General features: G+C 41.3%; 1 protein-coding gene across 4 annotated transcripts in view; it reads right to left on the reverse strand.

The window, feature by feature from the left end:
• Positions 1 to 7,870: 7,870 nt before the first annotated feature.
• anks1b (ankyrin repeat and sterile alpha motif domain containing 1B) overlaps positions 7,871 to 19,381 on the reverse strand; it is a 236,775-nt gene continuing 225,264 nt past the window's right edge. For 3 of the 4 annotated variants that reach the window (XM_042403118.1, XM_042403116.1, XM_042403119.1), the window contains exons 25-28: positions 17,445 to 17,582; positions 17,176 to 17,343; positions 10,439 to 10,530; positions 7,871 to 9,252 (exon numbers count right to left, since the gene is read on the reverse strand). In XM_042403118.1, the coding sequence (XP_042259052.1) occupies positions 9,204 to 9,252; positions 10,439 to 10,530; positions 17,176 to 17,343; positions 17,445 to 17,582 (447 nt within the window). In that variant the 3' untranslated portion in view covers positions 7,871 to 9,203. Of the gene's footprint in view, positions 9,253 to 10,438; positions 10,531 to 13,578; positions 13,702 to 17,175; positions 17,344 to 17,444; positions 17,583 to 19,381 lie in introns of all 4 variants that reach the window. The other variant, XM_042403120.1, reaches the window with a different exon arrangement.

Here is a 19,381-nt window from a genome sequence, read left to right on the forward strand (position 1 = left end):
ATTTGTAGCCTCGCTAAAAACAGCGACATGTACACAGCTACTAGACCCCACGCTGGTTTCGACTACGAGGATTAAGATGAAATGGAAAGTCGGCGATAGTTCCTCACTCCTCTTGTCATGAGATTTAACCATTTATGACGACAGATGGCTTAATTTGGCTTAATGGCTCTGTTCTAAGGAGCTCCTCTCCGCCTATTCAAGCAAGATCACTCAAGAAAGGATGTTCTTTAAATAGAGTGGCTTAATATGTCAATAAGTTTGAATATACAGCGTAGGCGCCGCTGTAGACGGCTGACTGTGGTTTGCAAGCATGACGGTGTCCTGCCTGAACAGACGCTAGACGCTGGTTAGCGGTGAAATCAGTGTTTGATTGCCTCTACAAAAACAACAATCAAGCGAATCAGTGGAGGGTTAAGACACACTCCTTTGCATTTTAGCAGAAAATAGGGGTTTTTGTCAAGAACCCCATGAAGCCCTGCTGGATTTGATCTCTTTTAAAGGATAGGTTTGGATTTTTTTCAAATGTATCTTTCTTAACACTCACATGACCACTGTTACTTTATAGCCCGACCAGTACAGTACATTTATTTATTAACAGTTGGGGCTTGGAAATGTACTGGCCAGGATGTTTTACAGTTGAAAATAAACTGGTGGATCATTCTCTGGTGGACAAACTACACTCTGACAGTTTCAAAACATATGGTAACATATAGTACGTTGTTTTTTGTACATCAGTGTCTTTTCATTTCATGAACTCTTTGAAGCTAAAACGAAGGTCCAGCAGTCTCAGTCGGCCAGATCAAATGAGTATCTTTGTCCCGGCGGTCGCATGTAGGTTTATTGGCAGCGTTTCGTCCTGGCAACAAACCTTCATGCAGATACCAGGACGTAACCCTCCGCTGCAGCCCAGCAAGGAAGCACTGTCTGCGGAGAGACGGAGTGGAAACCCAGTCCATTTAACTAACTCAGACTGGTGAAGCCTCACATTAACTTTGGCTGAACCGTAGGATACATTTTTACACAAAATGAGGACTGTAGCTGCTCCACGAAGAGATAGATTCACAGTCAGTACGGACATGAGGAATACAGCAACATAGCTACAAAAAAATAGACTTGAGTACAGATTTGTTGCTGAATTAAGCAGGATTTAGTAGCTCTCTTATAAGTGGTGAAGTTTGTAGCAAATCTCAGAAAAACATCCTGATACAACCTCTAATTTGGATAATTGTTGCTAAATTAACTATTAAACTATCCTCACTTTGTTTTTGATTACCTGAAACTCTGTCAACGTTCCTTTATGGACTGACATGGCATTATTATTTACCAATTTAATAATTTTTTATACCAAATAATACTATAGGATAACAGATGGCTGGGATGTTGGGTAAAAGATGATGGTAAGAGCATCCTTTTCTTGATGGTGTGCTTATTTTATGCACTTAAACAGAAAGTTTGTACTTTGTGTTTCAGTTTATAATCTCTCGTTGTGATATCAGCATTTCACGTGGCTCATTATGGGATTTTATTTATTAGTTTCTTTATTTTACAGACAACACAGGTAAACATCATCACAGGAAAAAAAAAAAGAAATGCAACAAATGATTACAGGATAATCAACAACAAGTGGAGAGTGTTAGTAGTTAGATGTCGCAGCTTCACTTTGTGATTAAGGCTGAAAAGATGAGCGGTTTCTTATATAAACATTTCACAGCACAGCTTAAGCTTCTCCTCTTCCCTCGGTATTAACACCTGATCTCATGTTTTTCTTAATTCTTCATTGCGTAAAAAGATAAGTTTGTGATCTGCGCTATGCTGATTCTTGTGTACCAGAAAGGTGACATAAGCAGCTTTACGTGACGGCTTGGCTTCACCGCCGTCATGTTTGTTGACAGCCGGGAGACGACTCGCTAAGAGCCTGCAGCGTCGTCTCAGCTTTTGGGTGTTTTGGGAGCAGACGTCAAACTCAGCTCAGAGATGTCGGGGCGGTGGGGGGGGGGGGCCAGGACAGCAAGCGAGAGCCAGTCAGCTCTTATCGCTGTCACGCCAGTTGTAGTTTTTGTGTTCTCCGGGGGGTAGATCGACATACAGCTCTCCCCACATGCTTTAACACTTCTTACACTACTTATATGAAACGTTTGCATTCTGCTTTCAGCTGCACAAAATGTTCAACTTGTCGTTATGTAAAATACTTCCTCTGAGCCTTTTGCTGCGCTGTCAAATCTCATTTTGCTGCAGCACTTAACCTACATGCTTATCCTCTGTCCATTTGGCACTTTAAGCAGACCGGAGCAAAACAAACATAGATTTAAATTCTGTTTGAAGCAGGCTTTCTAAACAAAATGTGCAGATTCAGTGAATGCAAACTTGACGCACATCTGAGGTGATCTTCTGTCCCCACCACCACCACCACCACCCAACCTCAGGGCCACGTTCCAACTCTATTTTGACAAATTCTCCTTGGTTTGAACTCCATCCAGAAGCCACTGTCGCTGTTATGTAAACCCTCAGAGCTATGTTGCTGTTGCTATGGTTGTAGTCCACGCAGGGGTGGGACTGGGCCATTTCCTGTAGGTAAATGGGTTGAAATCAGGATGCACAGTGATGGAAATGTGTTTTCCAGACCGCACTGGCCCTATTTCTCACTACCTGTGAAAACAGCAGCAGCAGCAGCAGCAGCAGCAGCAGCAGCAGCAGCAGCAGCAGCACTCCACGGGTGTGTTTGTGAATGTTTTCTCTTGGAGGACAGCGCAGGATTATTTTGTCCAAGTTGTTTCTTTGTACCCCCACAGAGATAAAGTCTGCCATAGTCCACCGTGAACGTGTATGCTCGAGTGCTTTGTGTGTATAAGATGGAGGAGAGCCTTTTTATTTTTTTGGCCAGCTCTCCTCACCGTGTCCAGCTTTATCAGGGTTGTACATCGCGAGCCGAGCACAGCAGGGCGTGTATCTGTATGTGTGTTTGTGTGTGTGTGTTACCTTTTGTTCAAGTCTTTTGCAGAGGGAGTTTATTCCACTATCAACCACTTTCCCAGCAAGTCAGTCTCCATGTTGGGACTATTTCAGTACATTATGATAATGTGAGCGTCGCTGCACCACAACTACCAGGTGCAAAAAAAAAAGAAAAAAAGCGTTTTGTGTTCAGCCAGTCATTTACCAAATGCAGCAAATTGTCTTTATGTAAAATAGTTTCTCAGTGCAGATCTACCCATTTCTCAGCCTGTGGATACTTGGCCCTCTCTGCGTATTAGAGGCATATTACAGTGGATTTGGCTGTGTGCACATGATAAACAGTGCGGATCTGAATTTGAATTTGATCAGAGCCCTGCTGATTTTTCATCCCATTGGGTTCATTAGTCAGTAGCTCTCTGGTTGAAGTTGTCCCTATTGAATGAAAGCCAGAATATGACTGTGATTATTACATGAACAGTTTTTACATAGTCATCTCATTTACTTGACGGCCGTGGGCAGTACACACCATCTGGAAGTTGAGCCATATCCCACAATCTGACACAGACGGTGAAACAAAGCGTGTACTCTTCCTGTCTTACACTTCACTGCAGACAGCGCAAGAAATTAGCATCTTTTTAATGAACAATCATCTCACTATTATCGGTATTGTGTTTCCCACACCGAGGAAACTCTGCAGCGCTTCTCTATCTTCATTACTGTTTCCTCATCGTCGCTTTCTGTGCTCAGTTAAGTCCTGCTCCTGCACCTCTGCCAGCAGTAGAAATAACAGTCGAGCTGTAGGAGATTTGGAAAAGCCTAAATAGAGCAGCCACTGCACCACTCTCCACTGCTGGTCTAATCTTCCAGAAATGTCTTGAATTACCTCCTACTCTCATCCCGCAGTGGTCTGCTCTTACAAACAATAAAATGTTTTGTCAGTTTTTCAACAGAATGCACCAAATTGCAGATTGGCAGTAAATCTTCAGCGGACCAGTGTGTGCCGCAGCAGCCTCGGCCCGGTCTCCTCCGCGCTCAGAAAACAAGCCCAGCGGTCTCTGCTATTGGCTGCAGATTGTAACTGTCCAATCTGCAAACAAGACTGCCAGCCTATTTATTCTGCAGTTTATAGCTCATGACAAATGCTTGTTCAGCCTTTTAGAGGCTCACTGTGAATGTCAGTCCAGTGTGGTTTAATACACTCAACCTTAAGGGCCATCTTCACCTCCACCTTTTTTAAAAATAATGATTCTTTATAAGGCTTGGTGGTGATGGTGTGTAAAAGCACCACCAGTTGTGTAAATATTGCTATGACAGAAGGGTTATAGCAGAGAATAAACACAGCAAAAATGTGTTTACCCAAAGATATCAAGTTTACTATCATAGAAAACTAAAGAAACCAGAATATAAATGTTTAAGAAACTAGTCGGTGATTAATTTTCTGTCAGCCGATGCGACTGATCGTTGCAGCTCTAATGTCCTATTACTCATATTTCTGAGCACACATGAACCTTTTATGTCACAGATCCACATTGTGCAATAGCATCATAGTAAATGACATTGAACTAATTGAACTCATATTAATATAGTGCACAGTTTTAAGGCAAAACAAAAGCGAATCCTTGTCCCAACGTTCAAATTATGGTCACTGTTTGACAAGAGTCGATTATAACAGTTATAATAATTTGATAACTAATCACAATAAAACTACTGTCTGCATGTGATGCCACTGACATTTTTAATGTGCATTATTTGTTATAAACTTAGTATAAGGGCTGGGTGATATGACCAAAATCTCATATCCTGATATAGGTCATTTCATATCCTGATAACGATACTGATCCTGATATATATCCCCCCAAATGACAAAAATATTGCCATAAAGAGTGTGATTTGCGTCACAACGATATAAACAATAGAGCATAGAATGAAACGATTTTTCTCACATCACACGATATATATTACATCATATTGCACAGCCCTACTTAGTGTAGCAGGTGGATCATTCAAACAGTCCTTGTTGACCTGAGGATATTCTCACCTTTACCTCTTGCCACCTTACAGCAGATCCTTTTTAAAGCTGTAACAGTGAACTGCGCCCGCTTAATTTTCCCGGCTGAAAGTTCTGCCACTCAAAACCGAGGCGAGCCATGTGGTGAGAACAGCCAGAGGCTCCCAAACCTTGCCAGCCTCTTCATGTTTGTTTAATTAAAGCCCTCGTCGCTAAGCTTTGTTTGCTAGATTTTTATGGCGTAAACAGTTGGCTCATGTTTGTTAATGACTGATTAAATGTTCATATGTGAGCTTTCATCTCAAGTTTAAATTCATTTAACATTTCATTCATAAATTTATGCACATGTAAATTTGTGGCGCACCTTTCATTCATTTCGCGCCTGTGATGTAGCGTCTTATTTACTTCTACATGAAGGAGAGACAAGTGGCATCTCAGATGACATGCTAAGAGCACTGCCAGCATGGTTGCCTGTTAGATAAATAACAGAACTGTCTGGAGGCACAAAAGCTGTCTAAAATTATGTGCAAGAAGTTTAATATCTGGCCCAGGGTCTTTGCTTCGTTGTCACTATCTATCTACCTCCCATTTAGTGCTTGTAAATCCAGAAAAATGCAAGTAAAACATTCTCAATCAGTGAGTCTAATGAGGAAACAGACTATACTGTGTAGTCTTTTAACTAACCAGTCTTGTCAGCATTAATTTGACAACCTGTTTTTATAACTTTGGATATATGTAGCCTATGTAATATTTTGATATGTGTACTCTGCTTTGTATTTATTCCTATGAAATGTGCGTGTCTGCAGGGTTGTTGGTCCATTTGTAGTGGAGATGACAGGCTTTTGCTCTGTGTTTTATTGTTTCTGTTCACCTGCCCAGCGACTACAGATTAGAAATTAGCTAGTAGCTAAATCTGGTACAAAACATCCTTTCTATTTGTTTGAGATTAATGTATTTTGTACATGGTCCCTGATATAAATAAATGTAATAAACTAAACCAAGTCTTGAGAAGGTTTTACCACCTATCCGATCAATTTTAAGCAGTTCTTTATCTGTCTTCATCTGTTGGTTTATTTGTGCAGTTTTTAAGAGACACAAGGTAGATAGATGACCAGACGACAGAGAGAGCAACTCGAATATCAGTCCTATCGAATTGTGGCTGAAGTTATCAGAGAGTCTCACGAGGATTTTCAGCACTGTATCCATCTGGAATCCAAAATCCCTCTTCACTTTTATCAGCGGCAGAATCGCTTGAGCCATTGTTTCCCTCTGGAGATATTGTAGATACTTACATTGGGAGTTGTGCACCACTCAGATTTCACACCTCGCTCCCATGCCCGATGTTCAGTCAGTGTTAACTTTGACCTTAATTGTTGTGACATTTCAACGTGCAACCAATGACACGACAGCGGTTTGTGACATAAGCTTAACGCGACCAGTGATGTCAGATGATCATCAGGTTTTTTTTCTGTCTTCTTCTGCATAGATAGTGGATAATTGCCAGTGGGTTCTTTTGTGTTTAACTGAAATGCATAATTCATATGAATCAGTGTTTTGGCATTCAAAACTGGCATGCAGCTTTCCTGCTACAAAGCACTAGTTGGAGATGTGAATGTGCTCTATACTCTGCACCCCACTTTGCTGTAAGCATAGAGTGCCCAAAGGCATTGGGATAAAGATGAGAGCAATTCTTTAACATTATGTTCTCTATCACTTTGAATCTTCTTTACAGGATTATTAATCATGCTGTGTTTGTCTCTCTGTTAAGGTGCTGGAAGAGCATGAGCACTGAAGTGCATGCCATCACAACCAGGTGTCACATCCAACACGAGGTACGAGACTCGACCTGATACTACTGTCAGTTTGACGTCAGACGGCTTGGATGGAGGAAACGTTTATGGATTTGAGGTTTACCTGAGATGTTGACAGATTGGTAGAATTATCTGTGTTTAAGAACACCTCGCAAGAACAAGTTCAGGGTTCAGTGTAACAGCTGGCGAAGCTGTTAGAAATCAAACAACGGATGTCATCTAACTTCAGAGAAACAAACTCAGTGATCTCACTTTGAACTTAAGTAGTTACACAATTTCACAAAACCCTTTTATTAGAAATCTCGGTGGCCTATTTGATCCTAATCTCTCTTTTGAAAAACATATCAATGATATTACAAACGCTGCATATTTCCATTTACGAAATATTGCCAAGATTGGTCCCATTCTTTCCATGGTTGATCCTGAAACACTTGTTCATGCATTTGTTTCATATAGGCTTGACTATTATAACACTCTTTCTCTGGCTTACTTAAAAAAAACTATTAACAGATTACAACATGTACAAAATACTGCTGCTAGAATATTAACCAAGACTAGAAAATTTAATCATATTACCCCTGTTCTTATTTCATTACTTTGGCTCTCTGTACATGTTAGATCAGACTTCAAGATTCTACTTTTAACTTATAAAATATTAATGGACTTGCACCATCCTATTTATCACCCCTAGTCATACCTGCTAGGACTCTGATCACAAAATGCCGGTCCTGACTATTCCAAAAATGAATAAAACATCAGTAGGTGGCAAGGCCTTCTCTTACTGAGCTTCTCTTCCTCTCCAAATCCAAAGTAGCTCAGTCGACTCTTTCAAAAATAACTCAAAACACATTTATTCTCATCAGCCTTCAACCTCACTTAGTCTGCTCTAAGCACTAAACCACCGTTATCCAGCTTATATTCAGTTCTATGTGCGCATAGTTATGTATATGTGAGTTTTCATCTGTATCCAGGTATGAATGTACAGGAGTTTTATGTGCATATTGTTTATGTTTTTATATATTTTGCTAATGTTGCTCAAAAGACCTCTTATGTAGTGTTTGAGAAAAGGAAAGAAGTTATGACACTTTATCTCAAGGATGAGTAATGGTTGTACAAGTCATATTTTATTCCATGTGCTTTACAAGGATATAAATAATGGCCAAAATTACAAAAATCAGTGTGCTGGAAGTCCAAGCCTATGTACAAGTTGGTCAGCAGTGATGTCACCAAATAACCCATTTCAGTTTTCACTCAAAATACAATCTCTACAATCTACCACTTAGTTTTTTTTCATCTTCAACCTTTATTTTGGTACCTTCTTTCCAGTGCCACGTACTGCAAATCCTTTATTCTTTTTTTTCTCTTTTACATTACATGTATGAACAATGAGTTGGCAAAATATCTATGTACATTTTATAACTGGATAACTTCTCATCCAAATAATACAGTAATACTGCGTTTAAAATAGTACATCTGCTAGATAAGAGTAGAGCCCCATGAGAAATGATGGAGGGTTGACCTGACAAGAGTTAGCTAGCCACCTGCAACATTCACTCCCTGTGTACATGTATGGTAATGTTTTTTAGATTTTTTTTTTTTAAAGGATGGCCATCATTCTCAAGCCCAAGGTTTTCATCTCAGCATATTATAGAAAAATAATGTAACATTAAGACAACAGTAGACAAGAATTGCACAAGTATAATCATAATCATCATGGTAATATAATACTCTCATATTAAACATTAAAATGTCGGGCAATACGAATAGAATACTTTTTTTTTTTTTCTTTTTTAAACGCCAGATGCTGTTTTGTTTTTGTAGGTTTGCTATCTGCTGCGTCTCATCAGGACACACCTGTTGCATCTTGAGCGTGTTGCAGTTAGTCCAATCACATTTACACGCTTGTGCATATATCTCTATTATTTTCTGACCTTTTTAAAGAAAATAAAAAATAAACAAGATCCAGCCAGACGTCCTCGAACCCATCCCCATTCCAACACTGACACATGCCCAGTGGTGCCTTTTAGCGAGCACATATAGTCCGTTACCTTTACTCACAGTCTCCATGGAGATGCTGTGACCTCCCAAAAAGTTCAAAGGTCATGCCATCCCAGTTGGGCGCATAAAACAGATCCTACTGTAGTTGCAGAAAGTTGAGGCTGCTTTTAAACAAGTGTACATTCAGAGCAGACCGTCGTCTGTCGCGATGCAGTCCTGCTATAGTGTGTGTGTGTGTGTGTGTGCGCTGTGTAAGTGTCTATTGGTCCAATTTTTTACTGTGTCAAGCATGTAGATGAATGATGTCAAAATTTTGTAGTCAACCTTAAACACTGTGGAGTAGCATCCATGTTTGTAGTCCTTTGAAAAGTAAGCAAGAGGGTCCATTGTAGTCCTTTTTGCATTGTATGTGTGACAAGGTCCGTGTTTAGGGCTGGCTACATTCTTTGTATTCCACAGTAATAGACATGAGCGTCCGGCATTGCCCTGCAAATGAGATGACATCACTTATCGAGAGAGCCCTCACACCCCGCCTCTCCACCGGCCCCCCTGCTCAGCAAATCCAAAATGGCCACCATGCGTCTCACAAGCCACATGCTAAACCTTTTACATATAAGATTTTTTTTTTTTCCTTCCCCCAAATAAAATAAGGTTTATGGCCAGGAAAAAAAATCCATGTGGTTAAAATAATTAACGTATACACACACACGTGCTGAAAAAGATGCTATAAAAGCAAAAAAAAAAATCTTCCTGTGTCACAGGTCAAGTTTAAAATATTGTTTGTCAAAGAAATTCACAAGTTTGCTATTATTTCCAAAAAAATAATCTAATATAAAGAATCAAAAAGTTGAAATACATTCTAGTAGCCTGCTGGATGAACCAGTTTGAGTCAAAGTCAGACTGTGCTACATCACCTCTCCTGTAGTTCTGCTCTCCTCTATGATTAAAAAAAAATGTTTAAGAAGTCTGAACTTTCCTCCAGTTGTTTAGACAACAGCCCTCCTCATTGTCAGCTCCCACTACAGGCTCAACAGACAGCTAAAACACTGTTACAGCTCTTAGCAGTATTCTTGGTTTCAAATCTCATTCAAGTTGTCAGGGGCAATTGGACAAAGGGGCTGAAATGAAAAGAAAAGCGAGGGATGGAGGCAGGAGGAGAGAGACAAAGCCAAACGGTTGCACCCATCAACAAGGGGGGGAAAAAAAAAAAGAAAAACAAGAAGCTGGAAGCAGAACAACCGACTGGTTGACTGCTGACTGACCGACAAACAGGAAGTGGAAAAACGGAGCTGACCATTCCCCCTACAGGTGGAGACAGAGAAGTGCACCACAGCCCTGGGTTCAAAGGTCATGCGCCAGCCCTGCAGGCAGGAGAATGTTGCCAGGGCCAAAGAGGGGGAGAGCAGAAACAAAAAAGAGAGAAGAAGAGACAAGGAGAAAGAAGAGAGAGACAGCGCAGCGCCAAACGTCATCATGCAGTGGACAGGCTCGGCTAACGGGGGCGGGGCGGGATGTTTTGTTTTTTTATTTTTCAGCCGGTGAGGTGACGCGGCGGCGTGCGTCGCTCGTGCCCAACTCCGGGGCGGGGCCCTGGTACAGGGCAACCTCTGAAAGGCACACACACACAGGAGTGGACAAGGCGGGTGTATGTTAGAAAATAGTGGTCTCGTACTTGGTGTTGACTCCTCTCTTGGCCTCCTGACCCGGTTCCACAATCCACGGCACGTTGGCGTGGCCCTTCTGGTCCATGGACGGCTGCTCCATCTGACACAGAAAGAGAGAGAGAGCAGAGACAGAAAGAAAAGCAGAGAGAGAGGTAGGCAGGGTCAAGTGATTTTCAATGAGCTGCATATTCTCAATTTTGAAAATAGTACATTACTAAATTGATTTTGTTCTATTGGTATGCATGTTTTCAAACCAAACAATTCATCAACATGATGGAGTCTGAACGCAAACTGCTGTTTCCAGGTATTGAAAATCGACATTTTGCACACTGTTGGATCAATTTTCTGATAGAATTTCATGCTAATAAAGTCAGTGAAAAACAAGAAAGAGATATGGCGGAATGAATGAGATTGTGGTGGAGAATGTACCGCATACGGAGTAATGAATGTAATTGAAAATAAATGGATATGTGTGAGAGAGAGAGAGAGAGAGAGAGATGATTTTTGACAGATGAGAAAGCAGAAACGAGAACACGGACAGAAGCTCAGAGTCTGACATATAAAAACAAGCTCCTGCTGCTCCGGTTCCATTGCAATTATAGGCTGCATTTACAGCAATGCAGCTCCTGTACATCCTGGCAGTTTTGATTGTCAGGGTAGGGGAATTTGTGTCTATTGCTGCCAGTGTGAAGCTATTGTGGCTTCAGAGCTGAGAAACAAACCAAACAAACTACATCGCTCTCAAAAATAACCCCATGGCAACCAATCAAGCGGCTGGGTTTCGTTGCCGAGGGTGCTTTTCCTCTGATCTATTGGTTTATTTTCAGATGATTTGGGGGGGGAGGGGGAGACTCGACTCTGAAGAATAAATTTGTCCTAAATTTGTCCTCACACTCGCTCTGTCTGTTCTGTAATTCCAATTATATATCAACAATATATCAAATGCATCTAAATAAACCTTGAAGGTCTACTCCTGTATGTGTCTCAGTGTTGTTGGAGTGAACAAGGTTAATCTCAGAGTTCTGCAATTTGCTAACAGAGTTATGTTTCTCTTATCTTCCCCCAACACACTGCTACAGCAACAATACTGAAAGTAACTATAATAATAATCCAGTTCTCTATCCTCTCTCTCACACACACACACACAGACACACACTCGGACAACCCCAGCAAAACCTTACAATCTTGTTATGGGGTTACAGGATTACGGACAAACACACTCTTAATCTTGCAACACCACAACACCATCATGCTTAAAGGGAAAATTCACCACTGTGAATATGACGACTTCTTAAAACTAGGTCTCCTTAAGGCTGCGCAATATGACGAAAATCTCATATCCAGATAGATCATTTCATATCCTGATAACGATACATATCATGATATAGCACATTTTCTGTAAATTCAATGAATAAATAGTTTCTAGTCCATCCAGCAGAGCCGCTGGTTAGCAGAGACAAAGTATTATATCTCTTTGCGGAGGCTCATTTTCGTTTAAAAAAACAACTTTCCTCATTGAGTCTGGATATATCGTACCGGTGTGCAAGGATCATATAACAAACGGCGCGCTGGAGTGGATCAGCGCAAACTTTCCCAGAGTTGCACACAAGCCAGAGCTGCCAGTGATGGTGGTCAAAAAAACCTCTGCCATTTCATCTCAGCTTGTTTAGGGAAACGATTGTGTATGAAAAGGTGAAAAACTGCAAGCAAACACTGTTTCTTTTATTTTATTTTGGATGACGACGAGGAACTGGGACTGGATTGTGCTCAAGCTGAATGCGGCCTCGAGTTACAGGTAACACAGTCGCTGTTCTGTATTCAGAGCTGACAAAGTCTGATACAGGTTTACCAAAGCACAGCGAAGTTCGTTGCAGGATGAAGTTTTCAGTTCTGTCTCTGTTTTTTCTGACGATCCTCACCGGTCACCGGTTGAGGCTGCTGGACTGGAGCTCCGGTGGTCGTTTTCTCCTCCACAATCTGTTGTGTTTGATTCCACAGCGCGATACTTGGCCTCACATCATTAAACTAGTTTTCTTCCAAATATGCTGATATCTTAAAGTATTCAATAGTATGATATTTAAGTGTCTGCTTTTCCGCTAGCGTAACATGGTAGACGGAGTGTTTTGGCAGAACCACCTTTGACAGACCTTGAAGGCACCACTACATCTAAGGCAGATCTCGGACTTTTACTGGCAAATGAGCAGGTAGCTCAACATGGAGGGAAGTTAAACATCGTTCATTTGCATATACAACCTGCATCGCAATGATACAATGCTGGTTGATAATCAGCAAAGTTTCCCTTTAATAAAAAAAACTTGCCCAGAGCGACACCAGGATCAAATTCATCAACCACACAGAATCAAGTCTGCCTTCTTAAAAGGTTTAACATCAGCACCCTGACTGCTCTTCTGCAGGATGGACGGGACATCCAGCATGTGATTAGTGTTTAGTGAAACTGCAACAACCTCTGTGATCCAAGCCGGTGCCAAATGAATGCACACAGAATGCAACAGGAGTCTGTACCACCGCTTTTTGAACTGAATCATTTCTTGGCACGCTATGTACGCTTTAATAGTCTTCTTTTGATGGCCCTTTTTAAAAAAAAAAAAAAAAAATTCAGCTGTATGAGATGAAGATGTGGATGAGTGAGACAGAGTGTGGATCAGAGCAAAAAGCACAACATTCATAAAAACATTCAATCAGGCATTTAAAGGACTGAGGTGGTTTTCGGGGATTTTTTTTATAAACATTTAGTTATTTTGAAGCACTGTTATTGCTTGAAACACTTTTTATTCATACATTTACCATCTCAGATACGAGGCAGCGTATACCCATCCAGGGTTCGAATCGATTCACTGGGCACATAAAATCTGACTGTGGCACTAAAGCGAAGGTCTGTATTCTGCTTTATATTAGCTGTAAAGAAATGAAGTGTGTTGGCTTTGCGAGACCGACTGTTGATATGGAGATAGAAGAAAGTAACTGTGGAGGACTGAGACACACAAACACAGCAGAACACACGGATGCAGAGTCAGTTGAATAAAAGCGACAGAATAAAATGGGAGCACTTACAGATGCCGCTTTCTCCTTGACTAAAAAGGAAAATCATGTGGAAATAAAGGATAAGAGAAGGAAAAGCGTGGAGGACCTGTGACTGAGCTTTGTGAGGAAGATGGAAGAGTCGAGGGGGAGGAAGAGGAGGGTGGAGAGGAGGCCGGTGAGGGGTGTAAATGTGGCCCAGTGACCAGCGGCTGGAAGGGGACATGATGACCTACAGGGGCAGAGGTCATACAAAGGTCAAAGTGCGCCTGCTCAGCAACGCCACCGGACACAACAAAAACAAAGCAGCAAGGCAAAAAAAAAAAAAAAAAAAAAAAAAAAAACCACAGCGATGGCAGAGTAGCTGCGTGGCAACAGGGAAAGACAACACTCCCAAAACCAAAGCAAAACCATGGCAACAACATGGCAGCAAAGTCATCGCCCTGGCAACAGCTCGGGACAGCAGCATTACTGCATTACAGCAAAACTCAAGCAAGAGTACGCCATGTTACGGCACATTTATAAAGCAGCTCCTGCATGGCAACAACACTCGCAGCGAGATAAATACGGCTCGGCAACTGTACAAAGCATCACTCTGCAAAAAGCATCGTCACAAGCCAGACTCATTTTTTTTTCTCCAAATTGATGAAAAATCCTGCCAATGAAGTGAGAAAGCTTCAAGTTAAGTCTCAATTGAGTTGAGTTTTTAAATAAAGTAGAAATTCAGGTGTAAAAGTTGGCCACCAGAGCTCCTGGAAAGAAATCAGCTGCTTGGAAACAAGCTATTTTCACATCACTGGCAGGCTTTTTTCACTTGTTTTAAGAAAACGGTAAAACTCATCATACAGGGTTAGGGAAATGCATTTCTACGCTTTATTAAAGCTACACTCAGATTACAGTAACATGCCGATGCCGATCAAAGACAACAGAGTCACATCAGACACGGTCACACTCATAAGGGCAAGTTAAGTGGATGTTGAGGGAGATTTACAAGCAGATGTGCTCACATGAGACACACACACACACACACACCATAAAGATGATAATGAGAGGGTGTGGAGAAGCAGATATCTGATCTATCTCGGGGGCCAGAGAAACAAAGCAACAGTATTTTAAAGCACAGAGGCTTGGGAGGTGCTGCAAGATGGAGATTACGGCTGGCAGGTGGCGGGAATATTAAGTGAATCCTGCAGTATCTTTGCCCTGCTGCACACCACAAGCCATTAACTACACCACACACACACACACATATATATATATATATTTATATATATGAACACAGGGAAGAAAAAGGCAATTAATGGTTAATGTAACGGTAGCGGAGTCAGCAGATTGAGTCTACACATGCCATCGTCCATCATCTCTGTAGGCACAGACCCCTCCCCACATACACACACACACACACAGAGGAGGAGAGAGAACACAAATACTGCACGCGTTCTCTTCCTCCGTCTTTCCTCACCGTCTCACATCTCACTCTAACTTTAGAAAGTGAGACCATTCCTCCGAAGCCACCGCTCCTCTCCTCCAGCACCATCTTTCTTCCATGACTCACAGAAATGTTGGTGGATTTAAATTTGGTCCAGACACACTGATATAGCAGCCACCGTAACTCTACGCCCGGCACTTTAGACACACAAACGCGCTCGCCGATGTGCGGCAGCGGCGGAGGAGGAGGGAAGCGTGCGCGGAGCGGGTTAGCGTGACTATTTTAAAGCTCTCTTTGGGGTTAATGAGAGGTTGACAGGGTCACAAATAGACTTTGTGACACTGTGGTTGGAGGAGGCATGAAGTAAGGCCACACACAATCGCACATGGACACACACAGAAATTCATGATAGAATGTGGGACACAAGTATCTAGTGTCACATAAAGCTGGGCTGACCGACCGAAATACAACAACTGTTACGTACTGACCGAATCACAGAGTAATATATGCGAGTGCTAAGGTCACAGATGGGACTATGTGAAGGATAGGAAAATAATCTAAGCAACTAACTATTTTAATAATTAATTTCATCATCATTTAAGGAATTATTTAAGTAATTTTGCAAGCAAAAATGCCAAACATTACCTGGCTGCAGCTTCTAAATTGTGATAATTTGCTGCTTTTCTTTGTCTTACGTGATAGTAAACTGAATATTTGATGGACTGTTGGTTGGACAAAACAATCAATTTGAAGACTTTAGAAAATTGTGCTTTTTTCATAATTTTCAGACATTTTTTTTATAATCAAACACTGAATCATTTAATCTAGAAAATAACCAGAGGAATAATGGATTATCACAATCATTGGTTGCAGACTTAGTCTGTTTCCCAAGTAGCTTAGCCGACGTCTCTAGCTTTCAACACTGCAGCTGAGAGCAGAAACGAGGGAGTAAATACATCCATTACAGTGAGGTTTGCAATTATGTCATTTTGAGACAAGACTATGTTTGTAAGAGTTTCTGGCCTGCCATGTTGTTCTGTTCTCTTGCTCTGTGTACAATGACTCAGCTAAAAAGTCCAATGATTGCCATGACGAGATGACGTCTGAGTCTTGGCTCCTCGACTGATGATATGAACCATTTACGCTTGATGTAAGAGGCAGTCCTAACTGGTACTGATTCAACACTATCATATAGTATAGAAAATGCTCATATGATAAGCAGCCCTACATAAAGCAGAGTACTGCACACCAACAAAAAGCATGGGGTAAACACTCTTGATGCTCAGATACATACTCCATAAGAGACCCTCGCACTCTACAGCATTTTGATGAGGCTCTGATGGACTGAAATGTCAATAAATTACTTCTTTGTGCGAGGCTGCAGTATATAAGAACCTTCCACATGAGGATTCTTTATCTTCTTACATGCAAACACACACACACACACACACACAGCGAGGCGAGCCAAGCGAGACTCCCCGGAGCCCAATGCAAACAGGCCTCATCAGTCAGCCCAGAAACAGGGAGTTTTTCCTTGCCACCGTCGCCAAATGCTCGCTCATAAGGGAATGTTGGGTCTCTGTAAATAATATTGTAAAGGGTACGGTCTAGACCCGCTTTATATGGAAAAAGTGCCCTGAGATAACTTCTGTTATAATTCGGTGCTTGTATAAATAAATTTGACTTGACTTGTGTAAGAGACTGCAGGGAGAGCAAGACCGAACAGATGCTTAACAGGTCAAATATCCACCCACATCTCCGCACAACCTCCGCTGGGCTGAGAGACTCGAAACACACAGAACACGAGCATTCCAGGATAATACCAGTAAGCCAAACTGGGAGTTCAAACTACATACATGAGCAGGGATGAGAGACTGGGACGGATCAGAGCAGAGGGATGGAAATTATGGACAGATTCCAGTGTAAATGGGACAGAAAGTTAATGGGATGCTGGTGAGATTTGATTAGAAGCGGAAATATAACGGCTAAATTTGAGTTCTGAGTCGAAAGGTGAGAGGTGAAAATCCATCTTAAATCACAAGTTTTCTTAACTAAATAATCCTGTAGTGTGTATCAGTTTTGCAAAGAACATCTAAAAGATCGAGTTTATAAAGAAGTCATCACCTTTCAAAAGGTTTCACAGTTTCTTTTCACTTTAAACCAACATTCGTCAAATCCAGATCGTCGAAAACAACCGGAGTTGCTGGTGTTAATTTTCCATTTAGGATGGATTTTTCCTTCAAACGGTTGTGCGGCTGGTGCGGCATGGATGCTTACAGATTTGCGGATGTTGACACGGGGTTTGGGGACAGGTTTGCTGGGCTTGCTGTCGAAGCTCTCGGGCAGCGTGGACGATCCGTGGCCGCTCTTCCTAGCCTGCAGGGCCAGCTGGTAGGCCACCTCGAAGGCTTGGCCGAGTGTCAGGATGATCTCATACGCCAAGTTCTGATAAGAGGGCAAAGACAAACAGGCGTGAGAATACGATGCGATATTACAAGCACACCGAGTATGATGTTCGCTGTTAAATAGAAAGATTCAGCACTTACCACGTCAAAAGCAGTGAAGACATGGCAGTAGTGGTGACTGGACTTGAGGTCTTTGGTGATGTAGGCAAATGTAGACAGATCCTCTGGATCCTGAGCTGCACACGAGATGTTACGGATCTCATGCTCTGCGATGATATTCTGCAGAAAGAGAACAGGAACAAAAGACAGAGAAAAAGAGGAAGAAAGATAAAGAGGTGCAGAGTGAAATGCTTATTTCAAGCAAGACTGTTGATTATCCCCAGTGAGCCACTCTATGGAAAAACAAATCTGATTTATTATTCATCTCATTTCACACATCCCAAAACCATAATAACTGTGGCATAATTTTGGTTTGAGAGTTTTCTGGAGTTGCTGAGTTCGGAATTTGTCCTCTGGTAATGTCACTGGAGAACACTCAGACTTTGCGTTAATTAAAGCACATCTCACTGCTGCGAATTGTAGAACATCAAAGCCCCCCAAAAAAAGTTTCAGTGAGGGCTAACATTAGGAAAACATGATTTTTAAGTTGGAAGTTGCTTAGTGCTAAATGTTTTCTTCACACTGAGTTGCAACTACTGGTCTGTTTTTGCTTAAGCTACACCTCCTCTTCAGTGGTAATTACACAGGAACAGATTTAATCATGCAAATCATAATCATGTAAATTGTGAAAAGAGCAAATGCAGTGCAGTGTCTGTTAGAATATATTCAAACAGAATACAAAAAAAAAGAGTTTTTAAGGACAGCAAATCAAAAACTTCACAACAAAATATCGTGGTGAAAAATCAATATGGAGCAGATGATTTCACCAGAGGAAAGAACAAAGAGGACTTACATAACACACAATAGGTGAGGTGCCCATTATGTCATACTGGTCAGTATCGTCTTTGCCTTTTGATTCTACAAAAATAGGCCTATTGATTGCTTTTGTAAGATGAGTGAGAAATCCACTCCCTACACCGGAACAGCAGATAAGTTGAGGACACTTGCAACTTTTGTAAAAAATGTCCCTAAGAGGTGAATCCAGATTGATGATTTCCTTTTTAGTGTGCCTTATCCCTTTAATTGATTCATTACCAATACTATTACTTCTTCCCTTCTATCATTCTGTGTTTTGTATGTACATGTACTGTCAGTGTACATTGTCGGTAGTAGTAACAACAGGATTTGAGGACTTTGAGAAAACAGATGTGAATTTTGCAAAACGGTACGTATGGAAAGATGGCTCCATGGCTGGCAGTAATATTTTAATATAAACCAGTATTAACACTAACAGAATCAGTTCAACTCATTTAAAAGTAGCCATTAGTTATTTGTACTTGTTAATTAAACCCTACAAATACTAGTTTATTCTGGTGTAACTACAAGGCTGCCAATCAGTCTGTTGTTTCATTTTGCCACCATTGCGTGAATGCAGCAGATGTAATTTGTGGATTTCTGTGACAATATTATTGCCGTCCTATTATTGATTATTTAGTGTGAATTATTATTTGGATTGACAAGACAGGTGTGATAATATTGTCTCAATGACAGAAACCCAAACTTATTTACACATGCACGGACGTAAAAACAATTTTTTGGTCTTGAAGTTGGACACGCTGGACAAATGTCACTCAAATGTCACTCCAGATGTTGAAGGAATAAGCCGAGTCACATAAAAACTCCTTATGAGCCCAGGTTAGAGGAGACAAATGTGTAAAAGCACATTTAAAGCAATCCATTAAGGCTTTATTGGACTGAGTTTGTTATTGATCTTTCTTAACATTCAGTTCATCTGTTCCATACTGATTACTGCCCTTTTACACCTTATTGATTTTCACACTGTATGGTTTTAAATCAGTCGGACTGCAGCAGGAGTAGACGTCAGCGCTGCCGTTGCCCGACATCTCTGAATGCCACTCAGGTTCACGTTCAAAAGCGTGACCTTTTACGTGTTATTTACAGTAGGCATCACAGGAAGT

Source organism: Thunnus maccoyii, chromosome 23 (genome assembly GCF_910596095.1).
Source record: "Thunnus maccoyii chromosome 23, fThuMac1.1, whole genome shotgun sequence".
In the NCBI taxonomy this organism is placed as follows: domain Eukaryota; kingdom Metazoa; phylum Chordata; class Actinopteri; order Scombriformes; family Scombridae; genus Thunnus; species Thunnus maccoyii.